Source organism: Sprattus sprattus (assembly GCF_963457725.1).
Source record: "Sprattus sprattus genome assembly, chromosome: 2".
In the NCBI taxonomy this organism is placed as follows: domain Eukaryota; kingdom Metazoa; phylum Chordata; class Actinopteri; order Clupeiformes; family Clupeidae; genus Sprattus; species Sprattus sprattus.
The window spans coordinates 54,143,510-54,166,481 of record NC_137921.1 but is presented as its reverse complement, the minus strand read 5'-3'; the positions used below and the strand labels follow the sequence as shown (position 1 = coordinate 54,166,481).

The 22,972-nt window shown below is 39.4% G+C and overlaps 2 protein-coding genes across 3 annotated transcripts in view; one reads left to right on the top strand and one right to left on the bottom strand.

Annotated features, from left to right (window-relative positions):
• Nucleotides 1-837: 837 nt before the first annotated feature.
• Nucleotides 838-14,796, bottom strand: tm2d1 (TM2 domain containing 1; the record flags this gene model as incomplete). Of its 2 annotated transcripts, none has more annotated exons than XM_080832755.1 (7): nt 838-1,313; nt 2,043-2,163; nt 8,909-8,982; nt 9,922-10,013; nt 10,187-10,295; nt 13,472-13,545; nt 14,663-14,796. In XM_080832755.1, the coding sequence occupies 6 exons, from the start codon at nt 14,794-14,796 to the stop codon at nt 2,053-2,055; spliced, it is 594 nt and encodes a 197-aa protein (XP_080688881.1). In that variant the 3' UTR covers nt 838-1,313; nt 2,043-2,052. The 2 variants fall into 2 exon arrangements, with proteins under 2 accessions (XP_080688881.1, XP_080688880.1); XM_080832754.1 differs by having other exon boundaries at nt 838-1,308.
• A 1,375-nt stretch (nt 14,797-16,171) lies between these two features.
• patj (PATJ crumbs cell polarity complex component) overlaps nt 16,172-22,972 on the top strand; it is a gene marked incomplete at its 3' end in the record, with an annotated part of 82,343 nt that continues 75,542 nt past the window's right edge. Inside the window, 4 exon segments of the mRNA XM_080860297.1 lie at nt 16,172-16,204; nt 16,398-16,576; nt 22,396-22,581; nt 22,829-22,968. Of these exon segments, the coding sequence (XP_080716423.1) occupies nt 16,183-16,204; nt 16,398-16,576; nt 22,396-22,581; nt 22,829-22,968 (527 nt within the window). The 5' untranslated portion in view covers nt 16,172-16,182.

The window sequence follows — 22,972 nt, the reverse complement described above, 5'->3', positions numbered from 1 at the left end:
ATTATGACTATAAATGTGAAACGTAATTGTTAATGATACAAATATTCTCGTATTTATTATTATCATAATTATTTTAATCCGAGGATGTCTGTAGAGTTGACGTGAACGCAATCACCAACGTGTTCTCACAAATTCGCCCGTTAACCCTTTTACTGTAATACGGAGTTTTTTCAAATGTCATTCCTCAACGCGATTCCTCAAATAACCACAAGATGGCCCGTGGAATCCCATTTGAGAAGATTCCGGTAGAGTTACGACTGCTATTTCGAGTTCTGAAAGTTGTCTGAAGTTCAGAAGAAAGCACAGAAGAAAAAAATAACGAGAATGCAAATGTTTTCATAAATGTTTCCGAAGTGGAGTTCCTTCTGAAATCCTTCGGAAAGTCTTCCCAACTGCTGTCGAGAATGAGGCCCATTGTTTTCAAATGCCATCTACTGATCAAATATTTGACAAGCTTATCTAATGGAGGCTCCAAACAGTCTCTGAGAATGAATTTCATGTATTAATACAAATTTGACTTATAAAAGGATACTACTGAAGGTTTATGTGAAATGACTTAGAGTTTGGAATATGTCACATTGTGGTTATAGAGATGAATATGGACTTAAAGAATGAAGGCGGCAGTTGCTGTACACTGTGTTGTGTGTACTATTGCACTGCTTTGCTGTGTATGTACTGTAAGTATTAAATTACTTTGATTTCACTTCATACACCGTTTTAAAAATAAACAAATAAAGTTGAAATAAATAAAGTCCAAAGAAGGAATGTGGTGTTTTCCTTGCATTTTATTCATCACTGATTGTTGCTCGATGATACTATACACTTCACTAATCCACATGAAACTTAATTGTATGCATGAACAGATGACACAAAAACATAAATAAGTGGTACAAATATATGCACTTCAAAGTTCAAGAATAAAAAATGCAGGGCTGATGAGGTGAGGCAAGGAAGGGATTCATGGAGCAAATGTGTCAAGTATGAGCCATGGGGATTTTAGATGTCCACGTGGTCAAGTACGAGATAGCCATGGGGATTTTAGATGTCCACATGGTCGGACACACTGCTCTCAAGCCAGTCCAGATGAAGTCATTCTTTACAGAATATGTACAAAAGTATTTACAGATTTCAGACCCAGTCTTGCAGTTACTGAAACACAGTGTTTAAAAACTCCACTGCCCGGTCACCACTGCTGATGGATCACTGTGGGTTCTCATCAGAGACGTCTCCAGAAGAAAGGCTCCCATTTTTGGGATGTATTACTGGGAACACCCAGTCTATGGATCACCTTCAGCGAACATCCTCCACCTGAACTGATCAGACAAAATGTTTGTATCAGTCTCAACAATTGTGTCAGTGATTTCATAAAATTAATCTATTCTGGCCTAAAATATTTATGGTTTTAGGCCCATATTACTAATACAATGAAAAGTGTCGGACGACCAAGGACCAGTTTACAGAAAACTAACAAAAGACAACAAATATCTAGCTCTGCATTGGAACTCTCCTTTACAGGAAGGGAAGGGGAAGCAAAGAAAGCAGAAGTATGGCAGGTGCATGTGGGCATGTTCAGTGTTCAGTGCCCTCAGGCCCTAATGAGTGCGGCCTCACGGCTCCAGCCACTCTTCTCATGAAGGTCAAAGGCCTATGTTTGCTCCACTGCCTGACATTTAACCATTGCCTAAATGAGGCAGATGATGAGAAAGACACGGTGAAGAAATAAGAACAGAAAAAGAGCAAAGAAAGGAAAAAGTAGAAAGAGAGAGAGAAAGGAGAGTTCAATATTTATGGTACAGAACTTAAAAGGTCCCCCCATTTTTCCCCCAAACCCAACTGTTCATTACCAAAAGGTTGCCCAGTCTGAATCAGACTTGTACAGCAGTCGTAGACAAGTCTACCGTATGCTCACAGGGAATTATCTGTGCATCCATACGAGGGTGATGGATTTGTAGATTCCTATGGTACCTTATCCATCAGAGCTTTGAATGTACGCTGGTGTCAGATAAAGATTCCCCGTCTGGAATAGTTCAGGCATTACTCACATGTTCCCTCTCACAAAGAGAGCTGCGTTCTTCTATAAGTCTCATTGGTGATGGAGAGATGGACCAGTCGAGCTCCATAGTAATCCACAATGTAGTCTGACCCGTCAGAGGGGCCCACAATCTGAGAATACACAAAACTGCAATTATAACAAGAATCACATACATCCTCTACCAGTTCAGCTTTTGTTGCCAAACTAGGATATACTTGCATACATTTGTCATTAAATGTCTGTGTGTACGAGAATGTGCGTTTCATTTTAGAATCAGTGCATAGCAGGGATGGGAAGATTCACCGGTTCGCATCGATGCACCAGCATCAAAGCCCATGATGCGATGGCCCGGATCAAAAAAGTGTGCACCGGATACAATGTGGGATGAATCACGATGCATCGTTTGTAACATTTTTGTATCGGAATAATCTCAATACAAGGCCAATCATTTTATATTTAGATAGATTCCACCTCTCTTACTGTTTCTAAAACGCGCTCTCATCTCCACTGCTGTCAATGGCCGCTTCTCGTGAAGTCTATAATTTTTCTAAAATCTCTATCTGTCTGCAATTCCGCTCTTGGCCTCTATGCAACGCTCTCACAAGCAAAGACAGTGGGATAAAGGACTGTTAACGGTGTTTTTCGCCTGGAAGTCTCTAGAAATCTGGCACGTTATTGAACGAAATTAAAAAGAGTGAACGTGCCGTTCACAGACACCAGAATGAACACGTTCACAGTAACGTTTGTAACATTTTTGTATCAGTATAATCTCAATACAAGACCAATAATTTTATATTTAGATAGATTCCACCTCTCTAATGTTTCTTAAACGCGCTTTCATCTCCACTGCTGTCAATGGCCGCTTCTCGTGAAGTCTATAATCTTTCTAAAATCTCTATCTGTCTGCAATACCGCTCTCGGCCTCTACACAACGCTACGCAACGCTGTCACAGGCAAAGACAGTGGGATAATGGACTGTTAACGCTGTTTTTCGCCTGGAAGTCTCTATAAATCTGGCACGTTATTGAACGAAATTAAAAAGAGTAAATGTGCCATTCACAGACACCAGAATGAACACGTTCACAGTATCGTTCATCAGGCAGTAATACAGTACGAGTTCATGAACTTTCATTCAATGAACGCGTTCAGACACAACACTGGCGCTTGATCCACGTTTCAAAGACCTGGCTTTCTTGGAAGACCAAGGCACCAAGGATATGATATTTATTAAGATAATAGCAGAGGTGATTATGATGGAGGAAGAGGTAAGAATATACTCCATATACCGTAGCTAAACTCTCTATTTGTTACTTGAATTTACCTGTGTCTTCCTTAAATTGGAAAAGGAAATCTAGCAGCTAGTCTCCATTATACTGATTTTTGTCAGGCAAGTGACAGTGGCACACTCAATGAGGGCCAGGCAGGTAACAAGTTCCTAAGAAGATATTTAAGAAGCCCCTCAAGATAATGGCCCTCATTCTCGACAGCAGTTGGGAAGACTTTCAGAAGGATTTCAGAAGGAACTCTACTTCGGTGGATTTAGGAAAACATTTGCCATTCTCCATAGTTTTTTCTTCTGCGATTTCTTCTGAACTTCAGAAGACTTTCAGAACACGAAATAGCAGTAGTAACTCTTCCGGAATCTTCTCAAATGCGATTCCACGGGGCCCTCTTGTGGTTATTTGAGGAATCGCGTTGAGGAATGATGTTTGAAAAAACTCTATGTGTTAAAAAGGTTAGGCTAACGGTTGAATTTGTGAGAACCCATTGGTGTTTGCGTTCACGTGAACTCTACAGACATCCTCGGATTAAAATAATTATAATAATAATAAATACGAGAATATTTGTATCATAAACAATTACGTTTCACATTTATAGTCATGATTCTACGAGGTAGTATTTATTGTTACACTAGGTCTCTATTGCTCGTAGCTTGACTGTTCTCTCCCTTGTACGTCACTTTGTACAAAGGCGTCTGCTAAATGACTGAATGTGAATGTAAATGTACACGAACATTGCAAATGTAAGTGAATAAACAAATAAACACTTAACCCAATCTCTAAGAACTGTCACATGCACTTACTGCATTTTATACGCCTACTCGTGACCAGTCTTCACACTTATGGTGGCTATTTTGGCTAACAGCACTGACTGCAATTTATACACCTACTCGTGACCTGTCTTCACACTTATGGTAGCCATTTTTGATTTTTTTTTAAAAAGTGACTTCTTAAATGTGTTTTACGGACCTCGGAAGTTCAACGTAAGAAAACATCTCCACCTTATTAAGAAACACCTGTTACGAGTTGCTTTCGTGTGGATTTGGGTAATTCCGACAGCACACTTGGCTATGGCTGCGTGCCCTAATAAGGAGCTGGCAGGGAGTGTATGTATGCAAATCCACTTTCACGAGAACGCGCATCAATCTAAGAAACTAATCAGAAGGAACACAGCTGAGAAGACTTCGGCTGCTTATGAACGCATTTTCAAGCGTGCGGGAATGCAGCGGAGGCGTTTCCCTTGCAAAATCGTGTAAGAAACATTTCTGAAGAATTACAGAAAAAGATCGAGAATGAGGGCCAATGTTAGTAAATGAGGTCCAATGTCTTTAAGAGTCCTGTCACAGCTAATAGTGGTATATCAAAAACAAACGGTGCCTGTGCGCATCAGTCTAAAAAGTAAAAAGAAAAAAAGATTCAGGTTGCCCTCAAAGTCAGCAAAAACGCTGCTACTTATTTCCACCCGTGCATATAAGGACAAAAAAAATACAATCCACATAACTGCTTTTGGCATCCGTCCACCTCTCCCATTGATTCCCAACTCCTATCAAAATCATATAAATGTCAGGAAACTCCTGGCCACATGTCAACATCCATGGAGCACTAGTTCTTGGTAAGAGTGCAACTGACTTTAAATGAAGCAGATAATCGTTTTATTTTACTCACAGTTCTACAGCTTCCCTAACCACAATGCAGCATGTTTTGCCACTCAGTCCGACTGAAGGGGCGTATTATAGCAGGGAGGTGATGTCAATGCATACCCTTTACTGCATCTGAATTCCATTTTTATTACAGGATACTGCATTTGTTCGTTTACCACATCACAGAAATCAGAGGGCCCTACGTTCGACATTTTCCTGCGTAACGTGCTCTACCACAGTTGACATGTTTACATTTCTTGACACTGAAATGGTTGTTGTGTTTATCCTGGGCATAGAAGTTGTATACCATTCAGATTGTTGAGATCCATTGGTTTATATGGAAAAACACACCAGATACTATTGCCATTCTGACTTAACATGGAAAAAGCATCATCTCGTTTGCACTAAACTTAATTTTATGTTGTCTCATTGGTATATCTCCAATAAATACGACAAGAGCGCCAAATACACAATAATGTCATGAGGGCTTAGGAGGTTGAATCGTTTCAAATGCATGGTAGATGTTGACATGTTTGACCTATACATGAGCTGCCCTGCTTTCCTCCAAGAAGGTGGTAAAGGTGGTCTGAGATAGACTTTGTGCATGTGTGTTTGGGGAGATAAAAGACACCTGGAACTGTGAACACACCACCATGAAGGAGATGGTGGATGAGTGGATGAAAAAAGAGCAGCCAGTGAAACATTCAGCAGAGGGATTCTGGATTAGTCAAGATTAGCACACAACTGTCTGGAGACCAACCAAAGCCATCTCTTCCTGCTCTGATAATGCTGTGGGATGTGGGCAACTGTGGACATTTATCTTGCTCCTTTGCTCCTTATCTAGCGTGGATTGACCAGCGAGGGGAATGAGTGGATGTGTTTGTAGTGGGGTGGGGTGGTGCTGGGAGTGGGTTAGTTACTTCCAAAAGAACTGGGTGTCCAACACAGCCCTCTTCAGGAGAATCTTTTCTACTTTCCTATATTCTCCTGCTTTTCTCTCCTACATAAACAGGCTTTCTTTACAACTGCAAAGTTTTAGGTACATACTCCATATGTTTAACACTATGTACAAAAACCAAATACATGAAAAAATAGCATTAATAACATTGTGTCCCAGGTATATATTATTCCCTTTCAAAGGCAAATTTCCAGGCCCTGCTCCAAGGCAGGGTAGTTACTCTTAAAGTAAGTTGTTTAACTGAGTGCCACAGCAAACAATGGGTTCAGTGGGGAGGTACTATACTTTATAAAAAAAAAGCATGAAGAATGAACCCAGACAGCATACAGCTAATTGAGAGTGTAAGTATGTGTTGGGTCTCTGTGCCAGTGGCACCTTTTAAAATGCATTACTCTCTCCCAGTCCTTCATTAAACTTTAAGAGAAAAAATAAGCTGTGTTGTGCCACTCAAGATCAGTCGAGGTTGCCATCTACAGAAATGTAAAAAAAAAAAAAAAATCAACCTTTTTTCAAAATTTCAACGCCAACCTGAGCAAATGTGGCCATCGCTGGGGAAAAACAGCAAAGGATAACCAAACTTACCGATTTAATTTCATTTATAAAAGAGAGCAAGACATTGAGAGATTTGTAACCAGTCAGGCGGCCAAGGTGGTTGGCAAGCATATAGACAATTCAGTTGATTGACAGAAGTCAGTATTTCTGTTGTCAGTATGTAAGAAAGACCAGGGACGTGCAGTCATAGGAGGCAGGGGAGGCAGATATTTTTTTTATATAATAATCATATATATTTATGTATTATAAAATAAATATTCATATTTCTCTAGTTATCTGTGTAACGAGTGTCATTTCTGCATGATTCCGATCATTTTGAGCATTTTTATTATCAAAATCGCTGAATTTGAGCATTTCCGGTTCCCAGTGACAGTGATCAGCCAATGAACATGGACGTGCCGTCAAGGGAGGCAGATGCATTGGAGTCTATGGGCAGGGGAGGCAGTGCCACACTAAAGATTGCGCAATCACTCCAAACTGGGTTTTACGCATGCGTGCACAAGCGTAGAACCTTTTGAGTTTAGTTCAAAACGCATTGAAAAATATGGTTTGTGAGGCACGCAGTACCACTGCTTCAAGAAGGGAGGCGAGCGAGAGGGCACTTGTTGGGTATATAATCTGACGTTGGACTTCTTCTTCACTTTGACCTTGACAGCGAAAATGGAAGATTGCATTGCTAACCTGAAGCAGTTCTCAAAACTGGACTTTCAGTCCAAACAAGAAATGATTGATAATGGGAGACCAATGCCGGAGCTAAAAGGTTTGCTTCAAACAACGGGACAGAAGGTATTGGAGTGTTTCACGTTTCCCAACGGGACTACATATTCATGCGAAACACGGACCTCGCTAAAGGCTGCTGGCGCAGGAAAAATGCCTTGAAGTTGTGAGCAGACTAGGTGCTATTCCTGAGCTAAATTACTGACAGCATTCGCTCAAGAAGAGGAGGGAAATCGCGGGATAAGACGACGGATTTCCACTGAACTATACGGATAGTCGTGAGTGGATTACGTTTGTTTCACCTCTAATTGACGGTTACGAGCTCCAAAGAAAGTGCACCAACTTTGAATTATACTGGTCAGTAGAACATTTTGGTATTGTTTGCTATGTCTGCGGTGTTTAACTGTTTGCTTGTGAATATGTTGTGTAAATAAATATGCAATTGTTTTTGTCTAAACTGCAAATTCAAAACTCTGTCCGAGTCATTTAAATTAGCATCCCAAAACCGTAGTTATATTGTCCCTAGACAAAATGAAATGAGCCACATAATTGGTGGGAGGGCTACATACGCTCGCTTGATACTATTAAATATCTTATTTGACAGGGTGTAAAAGTTCAATTAGCACACCGGTTGTACGTTTAGCTGTTAGCCTATAGCCTTGTAAAAGTTAGGTTAACAAGTCAGTTGAGTATTGAGCCGCATAACTTCTTATAATAAAAAAAACCCTGATCGTTTAGTATTAGACAATGAAACAAAGTTTTTTCAGTCCTGGTCAGATGACACATTTTAAACCATATGCATTTTTACATGTATAATGTATACATTTACATTTTTTTTAAACAACTAGAGATCGGAATGACGTAATCACTTCCGGTTTCTGTGCCTCATCAGATAGGAACCTCACCGCACGTCACTGAGAAAGACCATCCTTTGTGTAGTACATCACAAAAATCAAAGCTAATTATCCACTCAATCAAGTTCATCTGTACTAAAAGATGACCTACAAAGCATGCTTCCCAGCCCTGATATCTCCTAGTACTGAAGCTCCTTTTCATAATGGAAATGAAATGGAAATGAACCCTAGTGACTAGTGACTATGTTTATGGCAGAGATAGTGACACACACACACTCTGAATTCTATCTCTGCATTTAACCCATCCAGGGTAGTGATACACACAGTGAAGCACACTAACCCGGAGCAGTGAGCTGCCTTTGAAGGCGCCCGGGGAGCAGTGATTGGGCTTAGGTGCCTTGCTCAAGGGCACTTCAGCCGTGGATGTGGGCATAGGAGAGCAGCCAACATTTTTCCTACTGGTAGGGGATTGAACCAGCCACCCTACGGTTTCCAGCGCAAAACCCTAACCAGTAGGCCACGGCTGCCCCTTTATAAACGCTAAAACTGAACTTTAATCTCTTTTAACAGACATCATGTGCTATGGAAGAGAAATGTGGTAACATATGTGATTACCCATTGTTGTACAATCTACAAAGCTGAAATAAAGCTCAGAAACTACTGGTCATTTGGATCGGTAGACAGAAACTACTGGTCATTTGGATCGGTAGACAGAAACTACTGCTCATTTGTATCGGTAGACAGAAACTACTGGTCATTTGGAACGGTAGACAGAAACTACTGGTCATTGGGATTGGTAGACAGTTTACGATGACAGGAAAGGTTGGTTTTGCTTGAGTTGTTTCTCGGACACAGTGAGAGGCATCATCACTCACCTGCATGGCAATCAGCATGAAGTCCACCAGGCTGCCAATTCCACAGAAACCTACGGTACAGAACTTCAGCAGGCCTGAGAAGACAAGGGCAAGGTTTAAGCAAAGGTATGGTGAATACCACAGCATTCCAAGCCAAGGCTTACTCCCTGCACCCTTTGTTATCATGTAAAAGTACGAGCTCAGGGGCCTCCAGTTTATTACAGTATTGTATGTTTCATGGCTGATGAAAGGGGTTCAATGAAACCTGACTTCTTGAATTCTTAAGAATTGTATACTAAGATTGACTAGAATGTGGCTTGATGTCAAAATCTGATGGTCAAACGCAGGGGCGGCTTGTCCATAAGGGCGAAAGGGGCGACACACTGCCTTGGGAAAAGGAGATATTTTTTTTTCTGTCGGATTCTACCACTAGACCGTCTGATCTGCCTCTGAATGTCATTGTCCAATCAGGTAACAATCAGGCAAGTCGTGCTTAAAAATGGCCCAGCCCCTTCTGGGCGATTTGGGGCGAAATTGAAATCGCCCCAGACCTCTCTCATTGACTCCCATGTTAAATCCGTTTTTTTCACAAAACAGGGCTCTCAATGCATTCTCTATGGCTATCGGGAGGGCTCGCCCCTCCATGCTTTCGTCATAAGTAATGGACGTAAAAGTGTATAAGAACGTCATACAGCTTCAACCAAGGCATCTGTCGAGATGGCTAGTGCTCAGTGCAACAACTCAATTCTTTCTGTGAAAGAAACTCCTTTCGGTCGGCGTAAAAAATGGGCAACAATACAATTAGGACCTCCTAAACCAAATATATCAATTAAACAGGTAGCTACAAAGAAGGGGAAATCCTACACCAAGGATTTTCAAAGAATGGTACCAAAGAAAATCGTGGCTAGCAGGCTGTGAAGTGGCTAACGCAGTCTTTTGCTATCCCTGCCTACTTCTCGACCCCGAAGGCACCATGACAGTGTCCAGTGTCTTCTTTACTTGACTGTTAAGGTTTGAATAATAAGGTGACTTACCTAAGGCAGGATACCCAAGGTAGAATCTATCTGCCCCAAGCCAGCCAAGAAAGAGAGACAACGCAACAGCCACTTTGTAAGAGTATCCGCTCCTGAGAAGAAAGCAAATTGTACACATCATGTTTATGCAATTATTTTCATTGCATAAACAGAACACCAACAGAATCCACACCTCTATTCTATACTAAAATATCAATGCATTATATGATTATAATATGGAAAAAAATACTACATGGACTGGATGTTATAGGGTAAATTAACTTACACATTCCTGCATGGAATACTTCTGTTGAAACCAACTTCTTCTCCACTGAATTTAAACCTCGTACCATTAGCCAGTTGGCAGGTGACATTTGGAGCTGGCTTACATTCCACTGTAAACAAAAGCAAGTAGCTATTCAAAATGCAGGTTGCAAATCACACACACACATGGCATGATCCTGACTTAATAATCTAAAATCAAATTACAGTGACAACACTTACTTTGGCACCCCCCTTTAACTTGCTTAACAGTATCAATATCTTAAACTAGCAGTTAGGAGTTTTGACTGAAAACCACCGATCTATCTACTGAAAAAGGCCTGCAAAACCCTAATAAAACACTAACAACAGAACAGTTGGCACTGATGAAAAGGCTTGTTAGCATGCCAACTCTTGTCTTTTGGCGATATAATTGTGCGGTGAAAGCTTTTTTTGTTGCCGTTATTTCCCGACTACTAACCGTGGTTTATACCTTGATTGTGCAGAATTTCTGCAGCCCTGCGGTTAATAATTAGGTGCATCATATACACCGGAATGCCCTTTCCCCCAATCTAGCAGAAAGTAATGCGCACAGATAAAGTGTGACTGACAGATAAAGCGTGAATGGATCTCTCTCTCTCTTTTTCACATATGATAAAAACCTTGGATACTAAACACATTTTATTCACACTCAGTCACATTCTTACTCTAACGGAATGCTATGGAGCAGGAACCTCTGCAAGAGGTGTGCGAGATCTTATGTCAGTAAACCTGGCTATGGACTATCCTAGCTATATGTAGCTTAGGAAACCTTCTTAAGAATTAGGAGTAGCTAGCGTCAACTCATTTTGATATGAAGTGAATATGAGCTTGTGTTAATATGAGGCTGCACAGGCACCCAGAGGGTTTCTACCTATCATAGTTAAAAATCTAACCCAGCTTTCTTTAGCTTAGGGAACCATCTTAACAGTTGGCAGCTGCTAGTGTGTGATGAACTCAGGTTAATATGTATGAACTCATGAGTATTAACTAGTTAAGGTTTTCTACCTTTTCCCATTATCCATTTTATAAGTTAAATCGAGGAAACCATCAGCTAAACAACTAGCTATAGCTATTATTATGCAAATGTAACTTTTCCATTTAAACTGTTTATTAAGGTTATTGAAATATAACTATATATCCATAGCAACCGGGAAACAGCTCACCACTTGCGGCTTAACATGGACACATCAAACAATCCTAAGAGAAATAATGGGACATCAACAGAGCAGGGGCTTACTCTGATATCAATGTAATGTTAGCGAATAAGGGGGAGAAGTCCTCCCTCTCCCTTGCCCTTCTCGAACACATTCATTTAATGGTTGCAATTCCTACGAGGTACTAGGTCAGCAGGGGATCAATTACATTAGACTCAAACTACATGGCATGACGTAACGTTCAATAAACTGTGGGGAATACACAGGGGCGAAACGCAGGTTTGTTTTTATAGATTTACCTAAAATACTGTAATGTAGTTCATATTTTGTTGCGGTTAATAGTCGGGAAAATACGCTACACTTTTATCAAACTCAGTAAATTGCTCATCATGGTCATCTAGTTGGCCACTCTGTATGTGTGAGTGTGAGTGTGTGTGTTTAAAAAATCAGATGTTCTGTCCTGGTGCTGTAAATGGGTAATAAAATGGCTCGGACCAAGCCATACACAATATCAAGCAATTAACATATTGATTCAGGTGCATGGAAGGGAGAAGTGTAATTTGATTGGCTGTTGACCCAAGAAAAAAAAAAAACCTTTAGCCAGAATCACGAAGAACTCACCAAACATGCTACTAGTGGGCACTACTGTAAGCAAATGTAGTTTTTTTTGGCTTACACCGCGAGAACTGTATGAAATTCAAAAATAATGCTGATGCTGAAATATTTTTGACAATTTGAACAACTTCAGCTCTTACTACCCAAGGCTATTTTCAGCATGATTTTACTACCTTCAGTTCGAAACTTCTAAAGATCCGCCATCATTTGGTACATCACTTGTAAGTAACAAGCAAGTTACTAGCCTCTTTGTGAAGCATAAGGTCTGCTATTTCATTACATACCTCATTCATGTCTTCATAATAACAACTTTATTAGTAACTCAAACAACAGTAATGAGTGTGTTTAGATGCAGAGATGGAAGCAGTTTATGATGGCTGAGATTTGACATAATTTCAAAACTGGATTCCTTCATAGCAGTTCGTTGCACAGACTAGCATCATTGGAAAGGGCTAGTCCTGCTCCTTATTTTGACAAGGCAATGAGTTTGTGAAATATAGAACCAAAAGGGGAAGGAATCTCCAATGCATTTGGACACAGGCTGCGTCTGGTGGATACTAATAGTTTAGCAGTGGTTCCAAACTCGAATTAAGTTTTATATTCAGCGCTTGTTCCGGTTCAATATTCTGCAGGCAGTATGCATGGAATAATTCTATTTGCTCCTGAAATCACTATCAAAATCATCACACTTGGGCTGGGCAATGTGGCCGAAGGAATTATGGACGATTCATATTTATTATTTTTTTTTACATATTCTTAAAATGTTACAATCTCCATATTTCTAAATATCATAATGGTAATAAGGAACACAAAAAATAGCCCATATGTATCAATACAATGTCATCGACTCACCAATTTACCAGATTAATCAGACAAAGCCTAAATCCATAATTCATAGAATGAGATATGATTTGCAAGAACAGTCAAATGACAGCGTGTGTGACTTTACATTATTTACCACTGGTGATCAAATACACAGACATTGCATTACAAGTGTAGTTCACTCTTATTCTACGGTTTACAGGCATGAACATGACAAAACATTGAAAACTGGCAACCACTCTGACATGTCTAATAAATGCCCTGTTCCATGACAGACCAATAGAATTGTTCAGTGAATGACATAACATGAAGAAGCTTTGTCTATCGTCAACGTTACTGTCGTAACTCTATGGGAACTCCAGAGAAGTGCTGGCAAAAGGTTGTTGATATTTAAGGTCAAAGGCCAATCAAATCACAAATTACTCCTGAAGCAATGTGTTGGTTGGCAGGTATTGTGTATGGCTCGGTCCAAGGCACTATGTTTGTATCCCCTTTACAAGAGTGTAGGAACAACAGAGGTTTTTTTTTCTCCAACATACAGTACACACAGACCTGACAGTGAGAGGACTGTGAGGAGCAATTAACTGAATTTGACAAAAAAGTGTATTGGATTAGAATCGCAGCCTGTATCTTTAACGTCTCAATAAGTTGCAATGTGAATGAATAATATGACTCACCCCACGCAATTAAATCTTTGCAGACTTCTGGTTCCTGAGTTGCATCATTGATGTTAGGGTCTGAACAAAGATACCTGATCCAAGTTAAGGTCATTACGTTTCCATTCCATCCAATCCAGGCTAGGCTAGGCTGTCCATTGAATTATATTCACTCCATTTGAAGTTATTCGCGTGAATGTCCTTATTCACACCGTTGCCATATTACATAGCCTACACCATTTCAGTTTTATAATGCACCACCACACCTGAAAGGTGGTCACACAAAAATTATCAAAACCTATCGACACATTTGAGAGAAATCTTCTTTTAAAACTCCGACCCAATGTCATAACCGGTGACATTTTGCGCCCTCTCTTGAAGGGAAAGCATAATGCATAGGCCTGTCTGTCCTATGAATTGTATTACTAAGCCTGTCAAAGACGTGGTGCTTCATTACAAATAAAAGGAGGATACTCTTGCCCAGGACCAGCCTGTGAAGACGAGTCTTTATTTGATTAAGGACCCACCTTTATTTGAATAATCCCCTAGTAAGGTGTTTGAAGATCCAAGTAATAGTGTAGTCAACTAAATTCACTTCAGCTAAGTACAATGCTATTACTTTGATCTTTAACAAGAAGGTTAAACGTAACTCACCTTACTTGGTGATTAAACACACCAAGCGGTTACATATTGACGGCAATTATTCAAATAAAGTATTGCCTTCACAAACGACAGGTCCTGGGCAAGAGTATCCTACTATTATTTGTAATGTAACTTGTCTTCCACAACACACAGTGTATAACTTGAATGACATCTGATCAACTAAGATGTGGAAACATGGGTCACTAAACATCACATATAACATAGAGAGAGTTGAGCCTATACATATTAACGGCGTTACACATAAATTAGGCTAACGTTACAACAAACCAAACACAATTGTATTGACTGCCACTGGAGCTTACCACTTGTGATAATCAAAATATCATGAACCCAGCTAAGTGTTATATGCAGTTTCATATTAAATTCCTCTCTCAGTTTCACCCATGAGAGCATAGTATTATAGTACAGACATGGAATAATAACGATATAGAGGGATGCTAGTTAGATAGCTGTCTTAGTGCATTAGCAACTGTTTGCCAGTCAGTGTCGACCTGTTAGCCACAGCAGAATATATCAACAGTGAACAAGTAATCGACTATAAAAGGATATTGTCCAAGGCGTAGATTTTCGCAGCTATCGATGTCACTAACGCGGCTTCCTTGTAAATTCCAACATAGGGAGAAAGTAATCATCAAAACCCCAAACAAGGACCGCACAGGCAGCCTGACCCACGGAGGAGCCATGATGAAAATACGATTATTTGGCGTCACGTGACGATGCTTGTTCTTAAAGGCGCACAGCAAAAAAATTGAGGACAATTATTTTTCTTATATCCTTAAATGTTACCCAAAGCAGCCCCCCAAAAACAACGGACGAACTGCAAGTAGGTTCTATCTTTTCAGTCGTAGCTAAATGTGCCTGGCCGTGATACGTGAACTGATATCAATAGGTTAACGTTATCTTAACGTAGCATAGCCTGTATATTTTTAAGTCAGTTACATGGCGAGCAACTAGCTAGCCAATTTTGAAGGCAAGCAATCAATATGCATAGCCACAAGAACACAGGAGTCAATATAGCAGCCTTTGCCTCGGTATATGATGCAACACATTTTACTTTAGGTAAGTCTCTCGTGGCAAGCAGGTACCTGCTAAGTTATGTTACTAGTTACTCCCCCCGACTTTCATTGAAGTAACCTTAACATTAGTTTGTGATTGACATTAAACGTCATCATACACGAACCTATGCGTTTCACCTGTTGTGCTGAGTAGGTTGCTAACTTATCAGTTTGTCGCCAGCGTTACTGCTTTTGCTCAACTTAATGCAAAGTCCTTATAATGTCTCTGCTGTAATGTGAATGGTCTTTCTTGTGACAAACAATATAATTAATGGCAAATGAATGATCAAGTTAGCCAACGCTAGCGTTGTACTGCACCTGTTACTACATGTTCATCAAAAAGATAATGACACTTGTCTATTTTTTTTTGTTTCAAAGCGGGTTATTAACTTACTGCTCACTTTAATTCATGTGATTGATGCGTTCCCCCCGAACAGACTAAATGGCCTAAGTTTGATACACGTTTAGCTGGCATTGCTAGTTCGTCGTTCCCCGCCCTAACTTTACCCCTGGGATCTACAACACTTCCTGTTTAAGGTGAGGTGTGTTTTCAACTTCTGTCGGCCAGGTAAGGGTACCTAAAATAAGAATTTATGTATTCGATTGTAAGGGCACTAATCATGTCTTGTCATAACGATTTCCACAGCCTTGCTTTTTGAGTTAGATATAATGTCCTCCAATAGGTTTGTTTTTAAAGTTAGCCTATATAAAGTCTAATCTATCGGCTCTCACTGCCATACGACCGGGTGGCATTGCTATGAAAAAAAAAATAAGAAAATGCGGGCCTGTCTTTAAGTACTATACTGAGTAACAATACTGTTTACAACATTTTCGCGTTCTTAAATCACTGTCATGTTAAGACTTGACATGTTTTTAGACTTCTATGAATGTGCTAGTGTATGATTTACTCTCAGGTTACAACTAACTTCCTAGCTTACTCCTACTTGCTATATCATCTAAACTTTTGTTCCTTCTCTTTAGTTACAATAACATAATTCACGGATTGGAAGGAAAATGTTTGAAAATGTCCCTACAGGTAGGCTACACAATAGTATGTGTCAGTTATGTCACTGTATTTTTCGTAGAAACATCTCTGTGTATATTGCATTCAGGAATAGCCTAGTATGCATTACAGTTGTGCTTATAATCTGTCACGGTGTGTTTGTCTTTGTGTTGAATCTTGTATTTGTACTTCTTGTGGACTGAATGTGCACTTTCCATGTACCAAGTGTCATCAGTGGAGCGTCAGCAGGTGCTTCAAGCTCTTGAGCGGCTGCAGTTGAAACTGGTGCAGCAGGAGGAGTGGACCCACAGCGAGAGACTTGGGGCCCTAAGAGATGCTTTGCAGAGTCCCCTGCTTGGACACATCCTCACCCTGCAGCACTCTGTGAAGCAGCTCAAAGACCAGGTGTGTGTAACACAGCTAAGCCAAATGAAACACTACTGGAAGATTGTTGATATGAGAAAGTTTGTGCTTTGACATTTGGTTTACCTCTTAGCTAAACTTCCCCATTTAATACCCCCACCTACCATTAATGCCTTGTTTTCTCCCCTCTTTCCTTCTTTTCTTATTCTCTCATACTCATTGCCCTCCCTCTCTATGAAATCTGAATTATGGCAAATTAATGCTTAAACAATGAAGATGCCTCCTAGGATGTACACATTTTGATATTTCCAAATTGAGTTGCCTGACGGATCAATAGACTAATCAGGAGTTGTCAGCTATTTAGGATGATTTAAATATGCAGTCCACGATTCTGGAGAAAGGTTGTTGATATTTTAGCTCTATAGCCAATCAAAATACATCTCTCCCTTTCGTGCTCCTGAAGCAACGTGTTGATTGGCTGGATTTTTTTATGGCTCGGTCTGAGCCAGTAGGTATTTTCCCCATTTACAAATCTAGGACTGTACGAATATCACGGATATGACGAGTTATTTTCGCGCACACACTGAACAGACAGCTAGAGGACCATGAGGTGCAATTAGCTGAATTTGACAAACTGTGTATTGGATTACAATGAAAGACTGTACTTTTAAGGCCATGTACGCAGAGTGTGTGGACACAACACAAATTCCTTTAACAACCGCAATGTGCCCGTTGAATTATTAACTTTGATGACCATCATCTCACAAAAAGCTACATTTATGGTCCCCAAAATGGAGACTGCATGTATACAACAGACTGAATGTTAAATTAGCAGCAATTTCAACTGAGTGCAAGTACTTACTAGTAATTCAAATGACTACTGAGCATCTTTGGCGCTACAGTCCAGGGACATTGTCCCTCCAACCTAAAAGATCTATATAAATCTACCAAGAATACAAATAGCTTCTTTAGCCTTCAGAAATACTGTATACTTAACCATAAGTGTTCACAATGAAAATACTGATGTGATGGGAAAATACTTTATTTTCTAAAACAGAAAATAGTGATGACTTTCACAGGGATTGAATACTTTTGGAAGGCAGTGTACCTTTTTCTGTTGAATTTACGAATTACTTTTTAATGTAAATGCAAAATGCACATTTTTGAATTTGGTCTCACTTTGTACTACAGTACCCTTGTTACATTGTAAGAAGACCAGTAAGAACATTGTAGCACAGAATTAATTGTGGGGTATTTCTCCAAACGTTATTCGGTCATTCCAAGCCAAATCCCTAGAGGTGATCATATACCTGTAGTTAAGATATGGTCCACAGGCTAAATGTAAGAGCTTAATACCAAAAGTTAACAAAATGTTGGCAATTTGAATAACGGTACCCTCACACTTGCACACTTGGAGTTCCATTTTCTACTTTCTGTAGTGAACACCGCTGAGGATATCAGGATGGAACTTTGTACTGTGGCTTATTCCCTCCTGTAGTGGAAGTGTATTAGCTTCCTTTAGCAAAAACAGAGGAGTATTTCAGCTCATCAACTCCTTAGCTGAGTCATTGTTTTTGTCTTCACACAAAACATTTTAAATGAGATTAAAAGTTGATAGCTTTATTTCTATCTAAATGATGTGGTGAATTTGCCAGCAAATACATAAGTATTTGAAAATGAAATAGTATAAGTATCATGATTGGATGTTACAAGTATCACCTATATGTAATTATTGGTGTTTGTTTCCAAATTACAGTACAACAGTGTGTCCTCGTATCCGTAAGAGATGTTATAGTAGAAATAAGCTGACTACATTATGCATTGTATGTAGTTTAATATTAGCTATTAGAATATTTAAGTTTAAACCCTTGGTGATTAATGCAAGGATGAATGAAGAAGCTATATATATATTCCTATTGCTTCAGGGGAAATGCAGCTGACGCCTGGAAGTTAACGGTGATTTTTGCTGTGGTGAACTAATCGTAGCCAGTAATGTAGTCAGCCTGCCTGTTTATTGCACTTAAGAGAAATATTACACTTGCTGAAAACAGGTTTTACTCACAGAACATGTAACACATAAGAAGCTAGCATTAAACTGCCATACTGCTACTATAGCAAAGTTACACCACAAACTCAAGCCAGCAAGGCTAAAGGCAATCTTAGCCAAGTTAACTGTAGCATTGAGCTGTGAACAGGTGCCGGAGTATTCCCGTCAAAGGGTACTGACCTTTAATACACTGAATATAGAAATTATTGTTTTCAAACCTATGGGTAGATAAAAGGTTGTCCCACCGAAATGAAAAGCTTTTCTAAGGTTTCAACAAATACTGTGCAAGTGGCCAGATTTCCTGTAAAAATACACTTTTTACATTCCTTAAAATGTAAACAAGCATTTTTAATTTTGTATTACTTTAATAAAAATGGAAAACACAATCTTAATGGAGTCTAAACAAGCTGCCAAATAAGGTTTACTTCATAGATCCATGCGAACTGTCAGGAGCTTTCCAAGTGTTTCAACAAAAATAATACTCTGGCTTTTTCAAGTATTAGGAAATATACTATATCAAAGATGTCCAAAGTGATGCGTTAAAATGATAACTACAATTGTAGTTGTTGCTTGTAATAGCATCATCAATTAATACATACCTTACATTTGGTATATCCTAAATAACTGTGACATTTTCAAAATGAAGCACTTGCATTAAACGAAGAAAAAAAAGATGTGTCAAGATCGATTTTTGGATGATCTACCCAGGGGGAAAAGTGAAAAAATGGCGTGCTGTAAAAGCTTGGCCGGCAAAAATCAAAGATGCATACCTGTAGGATAAAAGAAAACATCTTGGTGGACAACCTTGCAATGAAGTTACTAGAAGATTAGGAAGTGTTTTGTGTTTTTTTGTCTGTTCACTGTATCATTTGGTCTGACCTACAAAGGCCTCTGTATATGAATGCTTGTTGTCAATACTAATATAATGACGTGCAGCAGGCTTTTCCCAGAATGAATAGCTCAGCAGTAATTTAGATGCATCATCTTAATCTTTTGCAACATGAAAATAATGGCGTCCCTCCACTGAACTAATATGATATTACCCTCTGTTCACCACTTCATATCCTGCTATAGATCATTGCTTGTCAGCTGACTCCTCTTTTTTAAGCTGTCTTAACAAGTCTGTTCTTGACATCAATCTGAAACAAAATCATAACAATGTTTTCTTTAGATTACACGAACATGCACACAAAAATTGCAATTGGCATTTGCATTCTGACTTTTACACATGGACCATTCCCACTATCGGTTACATTCAGTTCACATTGAATACAACAAGCAGCTGAAATATTTAAGCAGATTTGACACAGATGGAAACAGATGCTCAATTTCCTAACTCCACAGGGGAGGAACATTATATATTAGAGCAGAAGTAGGATGGGCTTCTGTAGAAAAGACTGTGGAGGCAGCCTGAATCACTAATGCTGTGACCTTGTCACCTCTGCGGTTGAAACTGAGTCACCTCGCCACAGCAAGGGAAATGTTCATTATGTACATTGGAAGATCAGAGTTTAGTGGAGAGTGAATTTTCTTCCATGTCAGTGGGCTTAATGGGTTGAAAAATACCCCCATGAAAGCAGAATGCTGGAGCTAGACATTGACCCACCCATGGATATTCATATTCAGCAGGAGTTTTTATTGATGCAAGCGACAAAAAAAATCTCTTCACAAGAAGCAATCCGCATACCAAATTAAGATAATAGCAATAACAGAACCTTGCCTTCATATTCTAAGTGCTTGGAAGGTCAATGAAGGCCAATGAATGCGTCAGTTGAAAATCTATTGTGTATGAAGCCTGTGGTGAAAGCTTTTTTTTTGTGCTTGTGTTTGGATCTATCAAGCCCTAATATCTACTGTCTTGTTTGAGTAACTGCCTTGTTTGAGATATATTGATGGAATGGCTTGGAACTTGCTCTGTCAGCCTAGGCTAAATAAGCTGGAGACAAATAAGTTTCCACGATCTGAGTCTAAAGGTCGTTAATACATTACCTGTTTAGGACCAGCAGGAGCTGTGAGGGAATGTATTGATCCCCTCCCCCTCCCCCTGTTCCTCTTCCTCTTGTTCCTGTGGAGATGACTGTGGTATTATAACAAGCCCTACAGCTATTACTCCGCACTCTGAGTGTGTAGTGTAAAGTGTACCCTTGAGAAGGCAAGCATGTTGGAGAGTGGACAGCAAGCTCACCAAAGGCTTTTCTAGTCCTCTCTTCCATAGCATCATGCTGCTTAGTCGTGGAAAGTATGGAAACAAGTTATATGCATTATGTCATTAGAAAACATTTAGCAATTATTTTGTGTTTGTTGTCATTGATCTGTTTGTAAATGATAAGGTCATGGGTATGTTACCTGTACATCTGTTTTGTTTTAACAGCAAAACGATGCAGTGAATACCAAAAAGTCTATCACAAATTTGAAATGACTCCATGCAGTAGAAAACATGTAAACAACTTGTGTTGTGGAAGGCATTTAAAATCGCAAAATTAAAATCAGACTTTTGAAAACTTGGGATCAGATTTACTGGAAGGGGGGAAAATTATTGACAAATGAATGACCAGGCTAAGCGTACCCATTAAGCCTGCCTCTATACAACTTCAGGTATTTGACCTGTATATGTAGTTATGTTGATTTTATTGAATACAATAGGAGTAACATCTCAGTAAATATTGAATGTGTCCTATACAGTATACACATCTACCAAACTGTTGATGTGAATGCATTGGTCAGATGATGTCAGTGTTTTCTTTCCCATACACTATCCCATACTTGAAACAAATTCAGTTTTATCAGTAAAATAAAATAACATAACATGTATTAAAAAATGCATCTGGAGGCTGTTCAATACTTGACAGTGTCCTGAATACTGAAGGTAATGCTTTGACCGCTGTGTGATTTGTTGGATAGCTGAGGAATGACTGTACATGTACATGAAGTATTTCACCATGTTCATAAATCATAGCATTAATCTCTTAATTATCTTATTGTATTGGGGAAGTATGGTTACTTTCCCAATGGAGGGCTGTAATTCATTAAGTGTGAGGATAATGGCGGGTCACAAAATCCATTTAATATCATGAGGAAAAATATTGTGCAAAATTTCCAAAATACATGGAAGTGGAAAAGAGCTACTGTAGCAGTATATGTGCTCCAAATCCAGTGAGAATTCTATGGAGAATGAAAAGTTTGTATATTGTCCACACTGATTGTGGAGGCCTGTTAGTTAGCTAGCTATTGCACTGTTTCTATTATTTAGCTAGCTAATTGGGCAAAAACAATCTCTAGATTGTTATATGTACTATCGTTCAAATGTTTGGAATCACCCAGGAAGACCCATATATTTATACGGGTTATATATCACATAAGGTGTAAAATTAATAGAATTTTCAGTCAAGATGCTGACAATGTTAAAATGATGATGCCTTTTTGAAATACATTTTGTGCTTGAAGCTTTGATTTCATCAAGGAATCCTGTTGGAAGCAGTAACAAACTTGCAGCATTACCGCTTGATTGCACCTTGCCTATTACAGAGACAGGTACATGAGGATTACAGGAGGATCACTTAAAAGACTTTACTATGTTATATAATTACGATTGCATAATCTCAATGACCTTTAACTTTATGATGCTTAAGTGTCCTCAACTTCATTTGAAATTGTTTTGATGACAGAGAAGTGACTATCATACAACATGTCAATGTTTAAAGCCAGATGTTTTTGAGGTTATTGATTATGTTATTTATGTATTTGTTGTTAATATATGTACAGTACACTGAGCACTATTCACAAATCCATTTCTCTGTTCATCTCTGTTGGCCAGTTGAATCGTGTGCCCCCGGATGCCTGCAGTGAATTCAGCTTTTCCCGTAAAGGCCAGCTCATCTTCAGTGCCAGTGTTCCCCCGAGCTGTGGGAGTTCTGTCAGGTCTAATGGCACAGGCTTATCATCCTCGGCCAGTGTGCATTCTTCTAAACAGCTACAGATGTGGCTCCAGGTAGCTGCTAAGGTAGTGAGGAAGTTTCTCTTTTTCCACCCTTTATCTTTTCATAATCTCGTCAGTTTTTTTTAAAGCAGTACCAATACCAACACTGAATATCCTAATACCTATAGCTACAATTGGTTGATGACACAAAAAAATCTCAGCAAGATTACTATAAAGTCTCTACTTTGATAGCCTAAGACTATGCCTCTTGCATTTTTCATTGTTCAAACATGGTCAATTGTGTGTTAAGAGATGGCCTGTTTCTCCACAGGGAAGGAAGACTGAGCATGTCAGCCTACCGAAGCCACTGTCTGGAGGTCTGGGCTTCAGTGTGGTGGGTCTGAGACCCGAGGGAGTAGGCAGCCATGGCGTCTTCATCAGACACATACAACCAGGAAGCATTGCTGACAGGTCA